Genomic DNA, 16760 nt, shown 5'->3' on the forward strand with positions numbered 1-16760 from the left:
GTGGTCACCGCCAGCAGCAGCCACTCCTCCGGTCTCATAGGCGCCGCTCCTTCATTCTCACAGGCGGTGAGGCTGCTCCTCCACTTGCCCTGGCCTGAGGCTGCTCTTCTGCTCACCCAGTGCCATCTTCTATCATCACTGCTTCTGCCCCGTCCCGGACCCCAGGGCTGGTGAGGAGACTGTGTCTGCAGAACCACATTCAGACACAGGAGACCAGGTTCAGTGAAACAGGTCTGGTTTACTGCAGGAAGGCACAAGCTTATATAGGGGTAGTGGTCCAATCACAGCACAGCAAGTAGGATACCTTATTAGCATAACAGGTTGAGCGTCCTATTAGCATAACGCACTTAACATCCTACCACAGAATAGCAGGTAGGATGCCTCATTAGCATCCTGGGTTTCAGATTACAGAGCCTGGATTCCTGGAAACCACGTGACCCAGGCTGTTGCAATATCTAAGTGTTGCAATTCAGAATCTCAAGCATGGTATTCAGGGAGTGCTGAGCTCTAGGCAACAGTCTCATGATCTGCCAATGGGTCAAATGTCACAAGGCGTTTCTTGTGGCTCCAGCGGTCGGGCTGTTGCCTCCAGCCTGCTGTATGGCTGTCATTAAGGCTTTCACCCCAGTCCTCTCTCCCACAGTATGTAAGTCACAATAGGACAGTCAGGGACAAGCTCTTATTGAAGCAGTGCTGTTTGCTCTATGAATTGATGAAGCATAGAATTCCATCGCATCTTTTCAGACTGATGGTGTCCATTGGCTCAGTTGTTGCTGTTCATAGTCAACATTTATTGGATGCTGCCTATCTGCCAGGCATTGTGGGAAATATTTTGTATGTGCTAGGTCACAATTTTTTGAAGCAGATAGTAATTCTATATTTCCAGTAGGTGAAATAGAGGCTTAGAAAGAATATTTATAAAAGATAAAGCTAGGGCTGGAGAGATGGCTCCACAGTTAAGAATACTGACTGTTCTTGCAGAAGACCCGGGTTTGAATTCCAGCACCCACATGGCAGCTAACAAAAGAATGTAACTCCAGTTCGAGGGGATCACTTACATACATGCAGGCATAATACTCATATACAAAAATTAAAAATAGATAAATAAAAAAGGCAAACTGGGAGTTAAAACCCGTATTGACTCCAATTACAGTGTGGGGCCAAAAGGCCCAGTGGTGATCCCTCCTTCTCCTGCACTGGCTCCCGAAGCTTGTTTCACATTGGCCCCATCTGGTTCACTGGCTGTGGCTCCCAGACCTGAGGACTTTGTGTTTTCCCCAGCTCTGTGGGAGATACAAGAGAACATTTGTCTGCACTCATAAGACACAGCGATATCAGGACATGTGAAGCCACACATTGCAGTGACCCCCAGATGCCAGTCAGCTCAGAGTGATGGTATGGACATACTGCCTGCCTCAGTTTCCTCCTGGAGCTGTTTGAAGGAAGTCAAGCACAGGGGCACCTTAGCTAAAGGCCTTTGCTAGGAGCTTATGAATCTGGCCTAGATCCTGGAATTCACTGTTTTCTAAATTATGTCAACAAAACTGATGTTTTGGTGATTAGGAAGAAATTGATTTTAAAAAAAGAAAAAGAAAAACACTTGTGCCTCCCCATAAGGAAAACGAAGTTGGTTCTCATGGAATGTGTCTAAAATATTCATAAAGGGGTAAATTCCATTTCACCCATTAGTAGTGAAAACAGATACATGTAGTTCTACTGTGTGACATCTGGATACATCTGCCATATCAGATTCAGTAGCGTGGTAACCATACATTGGACAGATGGCCTTTCAAAATAGGAGGGAGCTCAAATCAGTCTTTCCTCCAAGATAACCTCCAGAGGTAACCATAGCAACCCAAGGCAACCATTCCTAGTGACTACATATTTATCTGCAAAATCTATTCATCCTGTTTACCTTGGAATACATTGCAACTACAGACAACAAGATAATAAGGGAACGGAGACTTTGTGCATGGTTCCCACATTCCCTTCCCATTCCTGCATTCTAAGAGCCTGCTGCATCACCAACTCAGCCTCTATATACAGTTAGGTGCCAGGTCCCAAGACTCTTCAAAAAGGGGCCAGGTCCCCCCATCCTGCATTAGCAGAGTCTCAGGACCTACCCATGCAAGTGATGAGTGACTTTTACACTAACTCCTTGGGGTGTGGGGCGTCCACCCACTTGTGTAAGTAAGAGAAGAGGAGGAGCTTTGAACAAGAAAAAGTAATCTTTCATTTCTTTAAAACTGACTCCCTTCAAAAGGTACCCATTTACAAATGATCTGTGATATTTAACAAGAAATCAAACATCAAAAATAATTATAATACTAACCCTACACTGGGATTACATTTAGGGGTTGTATATTTCACACGGTGATCAAGACTTTTCAAAATATAACCGATTTGAGATTTAGCATACAAAACACATCATTCCATATTCATTCCTTAACTTTCAAACGTTATTTATGCCATCTTCAATATAAAGGCAAGATCAAAGGAAAAAATATTTCAAACCAGACCAACATAAGTAGGAAAGGATGCTTGCAGGTGCATAGTGAAACAATTCACTCTTAAGATAAAGTGACAGGTGATTTAGAGTCACTTTAATTGGAGGTGAGTGTTAGCCTTACCGTCTGTAGAGGGTAAACCAGCCTGAGGATGCGGTGGGAGGGACATGGGGCCGTGTGTAACTTCCTCCAAAGAGCAAACAAGTGATAAGCTGCTTGTGAGCAAGTGGATCTTGTTAATTAAAATTAAAAAAAACTGTTTTGTGTTTCAGAGCAGATTTCAGGCACCTGCACCTGGCAACACTTCATTAATTTTAATGATTTTTTAAACTTACACATGTAAAGTTCCTTAAACATCTAATTAAAACTTTTCCATTAATTCAGGGTCACCTTCTGTCAAAGGTGGCCGCATTATGCAATAGCAATATCTTAAATCTCTGGAAAAAATAAATCCAAGAGGTACAGGAACTGAATGCACGTAAATATCGATGGGCCGTGGAAACCTGTACCAGATGCGGTGAGATAAAAGAAAGAAATTCCATCTCTGCACTCATGAGGCCTTTCACTAAGGAGATATGGCTGGGTGCACCTTAGAAAATAAAGGGTTACAGTGAGGTCCAAAGGAGGAGCTCAGAAATTTAGGGACTTGGACAAGCCTATTACGTGGTCAGAAAAACTTCCAGAAAAGGTTTTGAAAGCAATCGATGACTCTCGTCATTAAGAAAGAATTTTTAAGAAAAGAGACACGGATGTTGACTACAGTTCCTCAGACATGGTGATGGTCAAAAACGCACTGTAGGACTCTGAGGGTGGTGGCATGCACCTTAATCCCAGCCCTCAGGAGGCAGAGGCAGGTGGATCTCTGGGAGATCCAGGCCAGCCTGATCCACATAGTGACTTCCAGGTGCACTGGGACTAGGGAGATGCTGTCAAAAAAAATTGCACTGAAGGAAGAACAGTCTGAGCTGTCTAGTGGCAGATTAAAGATCAGCACTGGGAGCACGTGTCGGCGCTTTCTCCCATTGCCCTAAATAGTATGTTTTGGGGGAGGTGGAACATATTTTAAGGACTCCAAGATGAAAGCTTCATGAGGGGGACCACAATAAGATCCATAAGTACTATTCGGAAGATCCCCCAAATCCTTAACAGAAATAGTGGGAGCAGCAGCAGCAGCAGCAGGGGCCCTTTAGATAAGGAATGGCCAGGAAAGAGACAGACGCAGGGCCACCAAATGCGGCCACCCAGAGGGTAGTGCAGCAGAGATTCCACACTGGCTTGAGGAGACACAAACCCAGGAGAAGGACAAGTGCATAAGACCCACAGAACTTCTAAGAGCCCTGAACATGTTTTCACAGCAGTGCCGCAGAATCAGAATCCCAGACACAGAAGAGATGGCTCAGCGATTGGGAGCATCACTGCCCTTCTGGAGGCCCGAGTTCAGTTCCCAGCACCCATGTCGAGCTACTCACAACCTCCTGTAGCTCTGTCTCCCAGGATCTAACGCCCTCTTCTGGCATCTGCTGGCACTTGAACACGTGCACGTACACAGACATGTACATACACATAAATGAAAACAAATATATTTTTTAAAATCAGACTCTAAAATGATTCAATTGCAATGTGGAATGTGTAAGAATAAGTACAATCTGGACTGATATTGTCTTTATAGCAATGTAGTCATAAAAGATAGTTTAAATATTTTAACAGACAAAAGTGCCTGGAGTCCAAGAAACTCATAAGAACCCTACAGGGACCATTCAGGCAAGTTACTATGCAGAGGGTGGGCCTGGAGTGATAGGGTGGCTTTGTGCCAGGAACCTTGTGGGTCCTTGTCTTAGCAATTTCATCTGTTACTTTCTCCCAGTACTTCTGGACTCCACCCCTGCACAGCCTGGAAGACAAAATAGAAAGTGCCAATTAGCACATAACACAGCCTGAAGGCACACGTGTTACAGACGAGGATTTGATTAGAGTCACTCCTCTTTACTCAGAAGACTTCCTTGAAAAGATGATGACTTGGAGAAGTAGGTACCTGTATCTGGAAAAAACAGACACACACATTACTGGAAGAGGGAGAAGATTAAGGAAGAAATTCATGGTTGGTAGGAAAACCCTCTCTTAAATGCCTTATGTCATAATCAAAATTAAAAGCAGTTTATTTCCTATGACTTGACCCACAGATTCCTTGATCAATGAAAGAATCAGAAATCATGTTATTTTCAGGTATAAACAGATCACCCAACCATTATGAGTGCCACAAATGATTCTCTTATTGAAAGAACATTCTGGCTGTAGATCATGAGGAGACATCATCTACCCCCACACCCAAGCTTCCTTCAGAGGAAGGAAGAGCCGGTGTTAGGAGGATCCACTCAGCTGAAAGCTCTGCCTGTGCTGGCATCTGCAGCCCTGCACTTAGCTGGGAAAGGGCAGGAAATGCCAGACAGGGCCACTGGGAAGCACAGTTCTGACCTTTTCTTCTGTTGCGGTCTGAAGAGAGCATGCCACTTACCCTGACATTTACCTTCCCTCCACTGGCTCCTCAGGGGAGGGACAAGAGCAGCCCTGAGCAAGATGAGCATCTGCATCCAAGCAGCCAGCTTCCCACAGGGGCTCACGCCCAGAATGCAGAATTCATGAACAGGATTAGATTTTACCATGTGCAAAACAAAGTAACATTTCATTTCAAACAATGTTGCTAAAATTATATAGATGGCAGGTGTTCTGGGCAGGTAAATGTGTATATATGCAAGAGATTCACACTTGTGAGCTTAATATGTCTATCCTTAACATCCTAAAAAATTTCATTTCCAGTACTGTGAAAGTAAAATACAGAGCGGGGTGTGGTGGTGCATGCTTTTAATGCCAGCACTCAGGAGGCAGCAGCAGGTGGATCTCTGTGAATTTGAGGCCAGCCTGGTCTACATAGTGAGTTCCAGGCCAGCTGGGGGCTACCGAGAGTTAAAAAAAAGCTCCATTAAAAAAAAGGGAGGAAGGAAGGAAGGAAAGAGAGAAAGAAAGAGAAAGAAAGAAAGAAAGAAAGAAAGAAAGAAAGAAAGAAAATACAGTATCTAGGGAAAGTACAAGAAAATATGTTACTTTTATTTTACCATTTCTGTCTTTTCTCAGTTTTTGGTAACAATATGTGTTCATTTTTTTAAAAAAATCAAAACAAAAAGTTATGTCTTAAATATGTTATTTCCAGGTTATCAGGGGCAATAATATTATCTTTTGCTTTTCCATATTTTAATACATTTCCTTTTTTACTTAATGTCTCTGTTAAAGAGACTCTAGGTTATTATTGATAGATGAAGAATAATAGAAGTATTGTCTAAATTACAAACTCCATGGGCCTGGCAAAATGACTCGGTGGGTCCAGTCACCTGCTGCCAAGCCTGAGCACCTCAGAACCCATGTGGTGGGAGGAGAGAACTGACTTGTGCAAGATGTCCTCTGACCTCCACACACACACACATACACACACACACACAGGCACACATACATACACAAATAAATGTAATAAAGTCTTTACTATTACAAAATCCACAGCAGCAGTAACAAGATCTCTGACTAGCAGGTTGGTCGCAGGCAGCCGAGTAGCTGTGCATTTCACATGTTCAGTGTTTACCATGCCCAAAGTAAATCTCAAGGGAATCTTAGTAAAGATGACTCACTGGCATTCAGTCAGCACTAAGAACCAGAGGGATGATGTTATGAAGCTGCTAGGTTCTATAGGACAAAGCAATCATATACAGGAAACGTGTGGGTTGGTTTGCCACAAAGGTAAATGGCAGAAAGCATTGCATTAGAAATACACTCCTGAGTTAAATTGCGGATGGCCGGTTCTCCTAGAATGAGGGAAAATATTAAAACACTTCTAGCAGGGTGTGGTGGCGCACGCCTTTAGTCCCAGCACTCAGGAGGCAGAGGCAAGTGGATCTCTGTGAGTTCAAGGCCAGCCTGGTCTACATAGTGAGTTCCAGGACAGCTGGGGCCACAGGGAGACCCTGTCTCAAAATGACAAAAAAAAACAAAAATAAAAACCACTTCTCACAAGCTGGCAGTCCCTGTCCTTTCCCAAAAGTAATCCTAGCACTTGGAAGGCTGAAATAGACTGGTACAAGTTCGAGTCCAATCTGAGGTACAGAGTGATTGCCAGGCTAGACTGGGCTACACAATGAGACCCCTTCTCAAAACAAAACAAAAAGGCATAAGAAAAAGTTTGTTAATAGCTGGTCTGAGTGATTACACGGAGAAGTGATGTCTTCCTAAAATGTGGTTGATAACAGCTGTCATTTCTGTTGTCAGTGGAGGGGAGGAGAGCCACGTTCCGTCAGAGGAATGGGCTCCATGGTGTGTAGGAAGGATGCGCACAGGCCTGACAGGCAGGTCTGGGTCTCCCTCTGACTCTGATTTTGAGTTTTCATGTCCTCAGTTATCCAAGTAAGACATATCTACCCACCGGAGCACCCAGCACAGGGCACCTCCTTCCCAGCGGATTTGTTCCCTTCTCTGAGAGGCAGGACGTAGAGCCAGTACCTAGAGCCCAAGATGGTCCTGCGACATCCACCTTCAAATACTCTGCATCCCCCATGCCATGTCATCCAAAAGAAAAGCAACGCGTCAAAACATTCTTAACTAGCAGGTGTTAACGCTATTTGTCATCCCTCCCCGGGTTTCGTGTTGTGTACCTGCTTTTCTAACCGAAGAGAAAAAGATTGTTCTCAAGAATTACTTGTTAAAAGGGATATCGTTTTATGTATTTCATTGCTGAGGAAAATTTTACAAATGAAATGAGAAACATCAAGGGATTCTTGTGGTAGAGAACTGAGAGAAAAGTTTGGCTGACACGGTTTTTCAATTAAAAACATCTCAAGAAATTCAACAAGGAAATGGGGAAAAGTGAATTTCACATACGATTGGAAAAGAATTGGGCTGAACCTTTGCCAAGTCTGTCCTACTGGGAGAGTCGGATGCTAATCCACTCTTCTTTCCTGTCCTTGCTAAGCAGGACCTAGAACAGGACCAATGTGGCATGGCGTGTGTAACCCATTTCTCACCTGAGTGTATTTTCAGTCATCGGTTCCCTTTGGATGTCCTCATGTCGTTTCAAGTAATAAGTCAATATTGACCCTCTGATGCAGCTATATTTAGAAAGATGAGTTTGAAGCTGAATTATGATGGCTATACAATTCTTCTAAGATGCTGAGCCACTGACCTCAGTAGAGAAAGAACCTCACTTGGTGGGATTATGGTCAGCTTTTCAGAGCTACTGATGGGGAAGCCGAACGGTCTTAACAGTTGCTAGATGCAATAGCAGCCACACTGTAGATTTTAGGAGCAGCATCCCACAAATTAAGTGAAGTCGGAAAAAACACAACTCGGTTGGAGGTGGCCTAGGAGGTGGGAGACCCTGGCTTTGATAGATGAGTGGAGTCACTGGGTGTAGCCTTTTCCCAGACACCGTCTCTGCAGCCCCAGAGTTGTCACTAGCAAACCTCCCTCAGTGTTCAGATGGTTCTGCATTTCTAAGACCCCGACGCTCAAGAGGTTCTAGCTCAAAAGCCAAGAGTTGTCAGTGGGAACTAACACAGGTGTCGTGACTCTTTCCAGGCAGTAGGTGTAACCTTGAAGAAAAAGTGGCCCTGTCTTCAAAAAAGTGACCTGACCCTGGCTTTGGTGGGTTTTTTTCTGCAAGAAATCCCGAGCACCGCATGTGTGTGTGATATAACCTTTCTAGCGGACCCACTGCTTTATTCTAGAGCTCAGCATGAAAGGACTAATTTTTGTTTGATTTTTGTTTGTTTGTTTGTTTCTGTTTAGCAAAATGGCATGTCTACTGCTAATTTTAGCTACAATAGTTGCACACGTAAAAACTACCTCTCGGTGGTTTATAGATTGGTAGCATTTCAAATAAATAACACTGAAAATTTAACCTCAAATTTTTTGAGATGCTTATCAATTGACACCTTCTTATGCCAAAAAGTCTGAGTTATTATTTTTAAAATATACCTCATATTAGATTTGTTCTTTTAAATATAGTAGGAATTTAAATGTAAGCATGCCACCTTATTTATTGCTGTAGTGGAACTTCTTAGAGCATGGAAAGAGTTCCTTGCAAATGATTTTGCTCTTTTGAATAAACGCTGAAAACATATGTGTTACAAGCCAGCTTTTAACCGTTAATGAGCACAGCTGGTACAGGTAGAGTTAGTAAATGGCATGTAATGTTTCAGCCAAAAAACTTTGAGATTTGAGAGACATGTTAAATACCTTAATAGTGCCCTAACACATCTTTCCCTAGAATTCACAATTACACTAGTCTCTATTTTAGGAAAGTCACATTGCTTCCTTAAAGAGGAAACCCGGATGCCTCATTCATACCAGTTGACTATGCAGCGAAACATCATTTCCTTTTATTCTTCCAGAAATCAGTGATTATAAGGATTATGGCAGCATAATCTTTTGAGGACACATGAAAATCATTACTGATACACCGGCTCGATAAAATTTCCAGTATTTGCTGTTCCATCTTGCACGCTGTCGTTTAATAATGCTATTCAGTCTTGACGAACCAAAGAAACACGCTTTCGGCAACATAAGCAGATTCATGGTTCTTAAAATTTGTTAACTGTGCAAAAAGTTTTCTTTATCCCCATTCCTAGAGGCTGTAGCTGGTTACATTTTAGAGGGCCAGTGCCTGAGTGAGTGAGTGCTTTCACTCTCTAGATGGAGCCTGCCTTCTAAAGACAACGTCCTTGGAAAGCTTAAAATAGTGTGATTCTGACCCTCTTTGTTGCCTAGAGAAAGACTGAGGTTTAACAAGTTCTGGAGTTAAAATTAACGCCAGATAGTAATTTCCTTACCACACACGTGTCCATGTGTGAGATCTCCGTGTTCTATGTCTCTATCTTCAGCAGATTTACAACATAAGTACTGATATATGATTTTAGTACAAATGATTTTTTCCTGGAAGATTCTTTCCGGAGACCTGAGAAAATAGAAGGTTTTGTTTTGAAAGTATTTAAAGTTTATTTAATATTTTACATGGTACGATATGCTTCTAATTCTGTGAGGAAGATACTTTGTAGGGGTTTTTTTTGTCATTATGCCCTATTTGCTCCCCTAAACTTAATCTGGTCAACTCAGAGGACAGAAAGCTAGCCGGCTCCTTTATAATTCATAATTCTCTTTATGAGGCAAGAGACAGACACCAGATACAGAGAGATCGCTGTCTAGACAGTAATTATATCTTACTTATGTATTTATAGAATTCTTCAATTAAAAGACATTTTTCAAATTCTACTGAAGCACATTGGTCTCAAAAATACTGGAAGTATGGAAAATGTGACCCTAGTTCATACCACCTTACAGAGGAAGCTGGGTAAATTCCCGGCATGCCAGGCCACCGGAGATTTTAGAGAGGTTGGGAGGCTTTATACTCTTTATGCCAAATTCACTGAAAAAAAATGAGATTCCAAGAAACACCCATCAAAAGCTCTCTGTGAGTCAGATCCTGACTCTAATCTCTGTAAGAAATCCATCATCCACACCACCTAGGGGCTCTAGTCACTATGTCTAAATAAATGCACACCACCGGCTACTCGAAGCATGTTAAAATTGATACTATAAAATTAAGTTCCTATCATGTGAATTGCCTTCAAATATACTATACATACAAAAATACTATGTGAACGTTAAGTCCATCAGCTGGTGTGGAAAGGTAGCTGACTCGAAGTTCACAAATAATGTTTCAGATTTTGTGTTTTCTCCTCAGCCACAAGCCTCAAGACCCCCTCGCAGCTGCCTAATTCTTCGCTCTTGTCGGATTGCTCTTTAAACATTAGAGTATTTCGCAGTAAATAACTTCAAGATTCCTGACACAGTCGTTGTTGGTTTCACTGTTGTAGGGGAAAGGCTCTAGGGCGGCAGATAAGGCTGTTGCCATGGTGATGAAGGAGATACCGAGGGAGGAGTCTGCCGAAGAAAAACCCCTCCTTACTGTGACATCACAGGTGGGCAGACCCATAGGGTTCCTGTAGGAAGCTGACATATGTTAATAAATCAACAGTACAATACGATCACCAAGTACCAAAACGAAAGTTGACTCTAGCCAATCTTAAAAGGCAGTTTTAATGAGACAACGGTACAAACAAATGAAAGGCAAAATTGCAAAAAGAAACAAAAATTGTTTAATTATTGATCATGGATATTAATTTCCATGACTCAACGTTAGTTTTAAAAAATAGCAACAAGCCGGGCGTGGTGGCGCACGCCTTTAATCCCAGCGCTCGGGAGGCAGAGGCAGGAGGATCTCTGTGAGATGGAGGCCAGCCTGGTCTAGTAGTGAGTTCAGGACCAGCTGGAGCTACAGGGAGACCCTGTCTCACAAAACCAAAAAAAAAACCAGCAGTAACAGTAAGAATGTACGTGCAAGAAGAACACGTTGCTTCCTTAAAATGAGAGAGAAACAAAAACAAGCAGAGAAATCGAATTCCTCTGAATAAATCCAGTCATACTGTATACATATGTCAGTTTACCAGTAGACTCTCAATTTCCTTAAATGTTAAATATATTTCTGTTGTGACTTGCATACTACATATTTGTCTATACATATTTATGTCGATAACTAAGTTACAGGAATGATCCGGAAGTCCCCAAGTCCCAACACAGAAAAAGGCTTTGTCTGTGCTAAGCTTGGTGACCATGACCACAAAAACAGTCTCTGCCATAAGCCATGAGGGGTATTTTCAGGCTTTATTGTAGCACATTGGTCTGCTAAGACACGATGAGACCGTGAATCCAGCAGTCCTCGGGGACTCCGGAAACAGCCTGTAAGAGTCTGCATAAATATCTATACTGTTCATCACCGCCCTGTGGAGTTCCAGTTTTAGATTCTGAGATGGAAAATATTTCCCTCGCGTTTATCTTATAATTTAGATTAGATTGTTATTTTAAACATTTCATTTTTTCCCTAATGTGCCAGTCAGTACTGAGATTCACTTGATTCTGTACACACGTCTAGAATTAGAAAAATGGCCGCCTCAGCCCTCACAAGAGCATTTCTATCAAAAGCTAAATTACCGCAGCTTATTTTCAGAATATCAGCTGATCTTGCCCCAGCTGCCACCAACACGTGTGGTTTTATTTTACTCTAAATACCATGTTGTAATGAAAATTACATAACATCAAAATTGAATAATTTTTAAGTTATTAAAGATATCCAGGGCTGGCAAATAAATTTTATGTTGTCGGGATGGGTGTTTTTAATCCCTAAAGAAAAGATGCTTTTCCCAGTGATATGTGTAATAGCAGTTGGGAAGAATTGTATTTCGATTTCACCAAGGTCTCTGATGCTTATTTAACTGACATACTGAAGTACACGCAGTTTGACAGCGATCTCCTGCCCACAAGAAGTCAGACATTGTGAACCCCATGATCCACGCAGTGAAAGACTGGCAGGTTAGAGTTATTTGAGCTCTTGGTGAACTATGAACCACACACCGTACCAGCGTTGGCAGTTTTGTTACACTGAATCATCCCAGGACAGTCCAGAAAAGGCAGGTTTCAGTCAACCCCCAACTCTCCCCTAAACCATACATTTTGCTATGTACTTTCCAAGAATTGTTTCCAAACATGAAAACTTATCATCATAGTCTAAGCTCGAATTTAAAATTTAATGTAAAATGATATTTTTGATTTTTTTAATTTAGAGAGGAAATCATGATTTTGGTCATCTCACATTCAGAACATCTGTGTGTGCCCCGTTCTGTTTTAAGCTCTGTCTAGTGTTGCATTAGCTGTTTTTTGAGGGACAAGTTACAACTTTATTGCATGAAGATTACACAATGCTTTCTTTGATGCATCATTTTCCTGTTGCACACTGGCCAGTTTATGAATCAGCACGCAGAATTCTGATTCATAAAACAGTGCACCTGTTGTGTTGATAATCCTACGGAACTGAGTGACGGCTGTCATAGACTTCTCAGTCAAGCGGTGCTTTATTAGCTGATATATGTTTCCACAAAACGCACACCCTGTCACACACCCGTGGTGTGCACAAGCCGAAAGGAAGAAGGAGGAGCTGACAAGTGAGTACTTGCCACGGTAGCCACAGCATCCAGTCCGTATGCCACACCATACCCGTAGTTGTTATCTTGTGTGAATGTGCCAGTGTCTCGACACGTTTGTCCCAGTGTCTCTCGTAAAGTCTGCTGTAAGTAGCACTATATACTGGGAGACATGAACTCACATTCATCACTGGCGTGTCAACACCAGCTGCTCATATCATCGATGCTAGGTGTACCTAAAGCTAACCGCTGAGTTCAGAATAGCCCTGTGTAGAGTTTTAAAATTGTGCTCATGGTGGGCTGTTCCAGAGCATTGCAAAGATTTAGCTAAACATACTCCAGTGAACCCATATTTAGTAGACTGAATGAAACAGAAGGGTTGGTCAGATGACCCAAACTCAAACCCTCCTAGACCCTGGACAGTAGCTCTTTTGTTTCATGTGACTATTAACTGTGAAGGAACCAGAGAGCTCCAGTCCACCCTGTCTTCCATCAGTGTTTGGCTCTAACGGTATGTAAACAAGCATGCATTGATGGAAGGGTCCAGGGAAAAGATATGGTGAGTCCAGTCTTTGAGGAAGAAGATTCTCCAGCCCCTGTTCCCAGGGCTGTAGCCACAAGTCACTGAGCACTTTGGGTTTGTGGAACCTTGAGGTGTGTGGCAAAGAATTGGGAAAAAAAAAATTGAAGGCCTCATCCAAAAATACAAAAGCTACCACGTTAATCACTTTTTTATTGATCACATGGTAAAATGATATTATGGGCATGTTGGGTTAAACAACGGCTCTTATTATATTTCTCCTAAGCAGTACTGCTCTGAAACTGTGAGTAAATCCAACCCGATAATAAAGGGAAGGGTCAAGTGCCACAGAAAAGAAAGTTTCATCTTCCTAAGAATAAAATGGCCTTTGTGAGTACTTTTCTCCACAGGGAACCTTGAGAAATTTTTGATTTTACCATTTTGGTTTCCTGGGCTTTTTAAGTGAGGTGCACCCCACTCCTCTTTCCGTAGAGCCTTAGAACTGGGTGCTAAGTCTCTGCTGCCTAGAGGACGTTCCCCTCACACTTAGCCCTTGCTTCCTATCTGTCCCCACTTGTTACACCTCAGTACGGATTTACTTTGGGGTGTGTGATAGAGAAAGAGTTAGTGTCCTTGACTGTGAAAACGTTCTCAATATGACTAAGCCTGGGCTCAACTGCATTTCTATTATCTATTAAAATGATTGCCTTACTCCCATTCACCCATCTCCCTAACATCAACACTGCCAACTGTGAACGATGCCTGTCCATTTCTCCACAAGAACATTCATTCTGTAAATCTTACTACCCTGCCTGGAAATGGTCTGTGATTGACTGCTTGTTAGATCAAGTCAAGGAACTGGAAGATACTTGACCTTGACAGGAATAATCAATGCATAATCTGGGGCTGGGACCAGCCACCAGGGCCATGGGCTCAGAGAAACTTAACGCTCTCCTGTGTCTGAGAAGCCATGGCCAAAGTTTGAAGTCAGTGTTTATGGGCTGCATACTGATTGACTTATCTTTTCGGTTAGTTGAATCAGCTCACATTCAAATGGTAGCGGATCCCCCACGTGTGGTCATGATCTTTACAGATATTATATAACCTCTAAACTTGCTCAGGGCTAACAGACCATAAGCAAGTAGCTCAGTAACAAAATGATCAATGAGAACCTACTCAAAATTGACATACACTTTACAGTGTACAGTGTAACGTTCACTTAGCAAGGGATTTTTCAAATGCATATTTGTGTTTTGTTCTCACAGAAACAAATCGAGAATAAAATTTTCCATAAAATAGTACCATAAATTTTTCATCAATATTACAATCACAAAATGTCAATTGTTTTGAATTTATAGCCTTCCAAGTTTGATTTCTGTTGCTGTGACAAAGACCTTGACAACAGCCAGCTGAAGGGAGAAAGGGGTTTATCTGGCTCACAATCCCCAGGTACATCCATTATTGTGGGGAAGTCCCAGCATCACATCCCCAGCAGGAGTGGAGAGAACAGACACCCATTTCCTTGATCTCTCGTTCTCTGCGCCCCCCCCCCAATGCTGTCAGGAGCTAGCCTAGGAAAGGGTGCTGCCTACAGTGGGTTAGGTCTTCCTTCATTAAGGATCAAGACTGTTATACCCACAGGCCAACCTGATCTAGACAATTCCTCATTAAGACTCTCTTCCCAGGTGATTCTAGGTTGAGGAAAATTGACAGTTTAAACTAACTGGCACACTAGCTCTTATGTTTTGGCTTTTAAAGCTATTCTTTGAGTGCTGGATGCTTTAAATAAGAGCATATTTGACCTTAAGTAAAAACAGCAGCGCAACATCAACCCCAAACCTGAATTTACGGAATCATGAGTTAACATCCTTTGTATAGTTTTATTACAGAAAAAGCACCTTGCTTTATTACCACTTCTCCCTCAATTTCTTTTAATAAACCATCTAAGCAGTACCTTTCTTTGAAGACAAGTTAAATTTCAGTCACAATATAACTGATGTTAAGTATAAACTGGGGTTTAAGCAGCAGTCTGTGTTCAAAAGTAAAATATTTCCCTTTTCTCCTGGTTAAGACATAGTTCCTTATAGCATAGATCACATAATGGTTTCATTTTGAAACACTGAAATTAGGTAAGTTAAAATTGAGCTAAGACAAGTGTATTTTCAGAGAAAGTTTTAAGAAAGAGAGAAATCAGTTTGAGCTGGTGGGGGTGTTAGTTGCATCCGCGTGGGGCTGCCTCCTGACCACCTCAACTGGCCTGAGTGGGTCATAATTCAGTTGAAATCACTTGATTGAACATCTGAGTCACAAGAAGGTATAAAGACAACAGTCTTTTAAATTCTGATTGACCAGAGAGCCCTTCATGCAAACCTCTCCCTCTTTCTTCTGTAATCCCCTCTGTTTTTATGTCCAGTTAAGTGTTTTCTGCCAAACTCTGCAGATTTAAGATTAAAATCACTAAAGGAAGTGGGAGGGTCCTGCCCTGAGGTGTCTTCACCCTCCTGTTCGCCCAGGTCCGCGTCCTTCTTCCCAGTGGTGGTGCTGAGCAGGCTGAGGCCTGAGTGTCCACTAGATGCAGTTGGTTCTCTACTTCTTGATAAAAGACTTAGCAGTAATTGCTTTTGGAATCACTTCTTAGGTGACCCTGGAAGGAAATGGACCTAGAGGTCTAGATTAAGGCTTTTGAGGAAGTTCAACATTCCTAAGGACCACTGATCTCTGGGGAATGTTCAAAGTCAGCATGAGATCCAGGATGCCCACAGTCACTCTACTGTACAATCAGCCCATGCACTGCATGAAACTACTCAGCACTTAGCAAACTAACTACTGTAGAATGAAATATGTCGAAAGAGCTCTTTACTGTGAGCACAGTGACAGTGAGGGGGGCAGGTTAAAATGGAGCATTGGAGTAGAGAGCAGACATGGAGAGCCTTCAAGGAGGAACTCCCTGGGGCCAGAAGAGCAGTTCTGCAGGTAGACACGCCCACTGCCAAGCCTGATTGAGCACCATGCCTAGAACCCACATGGTAGACAGAGAAAACCAAATCCCTCAAGTTGTCCACTGACCTCTACATGCGTGTTGTGCGCACACACACACACACACACACACACAAAATAAACATAATAAAAAATTTAAAAGAAAGTGCTCACTGCCCTGAAGGTTACTAGTGTGTCAGTTACAGTGAAGAAAGAATCTGTTATCATCACAGAACTCCTTTACAAGTGTGGTATGTGTGCTTGGAATCGAACCCCCAGCCTCCCACATGCTAAGCTCATATTCTACCACTATATCCCCAAGGATCTTTGAAATGATCCAAATACTGAGAAAAGACCACAGTAAGATTAGAAATGGAAATTTAAATATGTAAACAAACTGAGAAAAAAACCTCAGCACCTAAGGAAATGGATCTTTTTAACTCAGCTACGATAATCTGATTGATCCAAGAATTTGATCGTCAAAATTTCAACCACTCCAACTCAGTTATTGAAAAAGAGTAAGAAACCTTTGAGTTAAAATGTAATAGCACCAATGTAATCTGTACCCAAAATATTAACTGCAAGAAACTGTAAAGTGTTTTCAAATGAATGGAAGTAATTCTAAAAGTGATCAGCTTTGCCCTGTCAGGGAACAAGGAACAAGCAGCGTACAGCTTGAAAGTGAAT

The 16760-nt window shown here is 42.2% G+C and overlaps 1 protein-coding gene across 10 annotated transcripts in view; it reads left to right on the plus strand.

Annotated features, from left to right (window-relative positions):
* Pex5l (peroxisomal biogenesis factor 5 like) overlaps window positions 1-16760 on the plus strand; it is a 208812-nt gene that overhangs the window by 122660 nt on the left and 69392 nt on the right. For 5 of the 10 annotated variants that reach the window (XM_008838648.3, XM_008838651.3, XM_008838646.2 and 2 more), the window contains one exon: window positions 10418-10522. The exons of the other annotated variants lie outside the window; for them this stretch is intronic. In XM_008838648.3, coding sequence (XP_008836870.1) covers window positions 10418-10522 — 105 coding nt within the window. The remainder of the gene's footprint in view (window positions 1-10417; window positions 10523-16760) is intronic. 10 annotated transcript variants of the gene reach the window in all.

The sequence above is a fragment of the Nannospalax galili genome, unplaced genomic scaffold (genome assembly GCF_000622305.1).
Source record: "Nannospalax galili isolate Female #2095 unplaced genomic scaffold, S.galili_v1.0 scaffold179, whole genome shotgun sequence".
Classification (NCBI taxonomy): Eukaryota; Metazoa; Chordata; class Mammalia; order Rodentia; family Spalacidae; genus Nannospalax; species Nannospalax galili.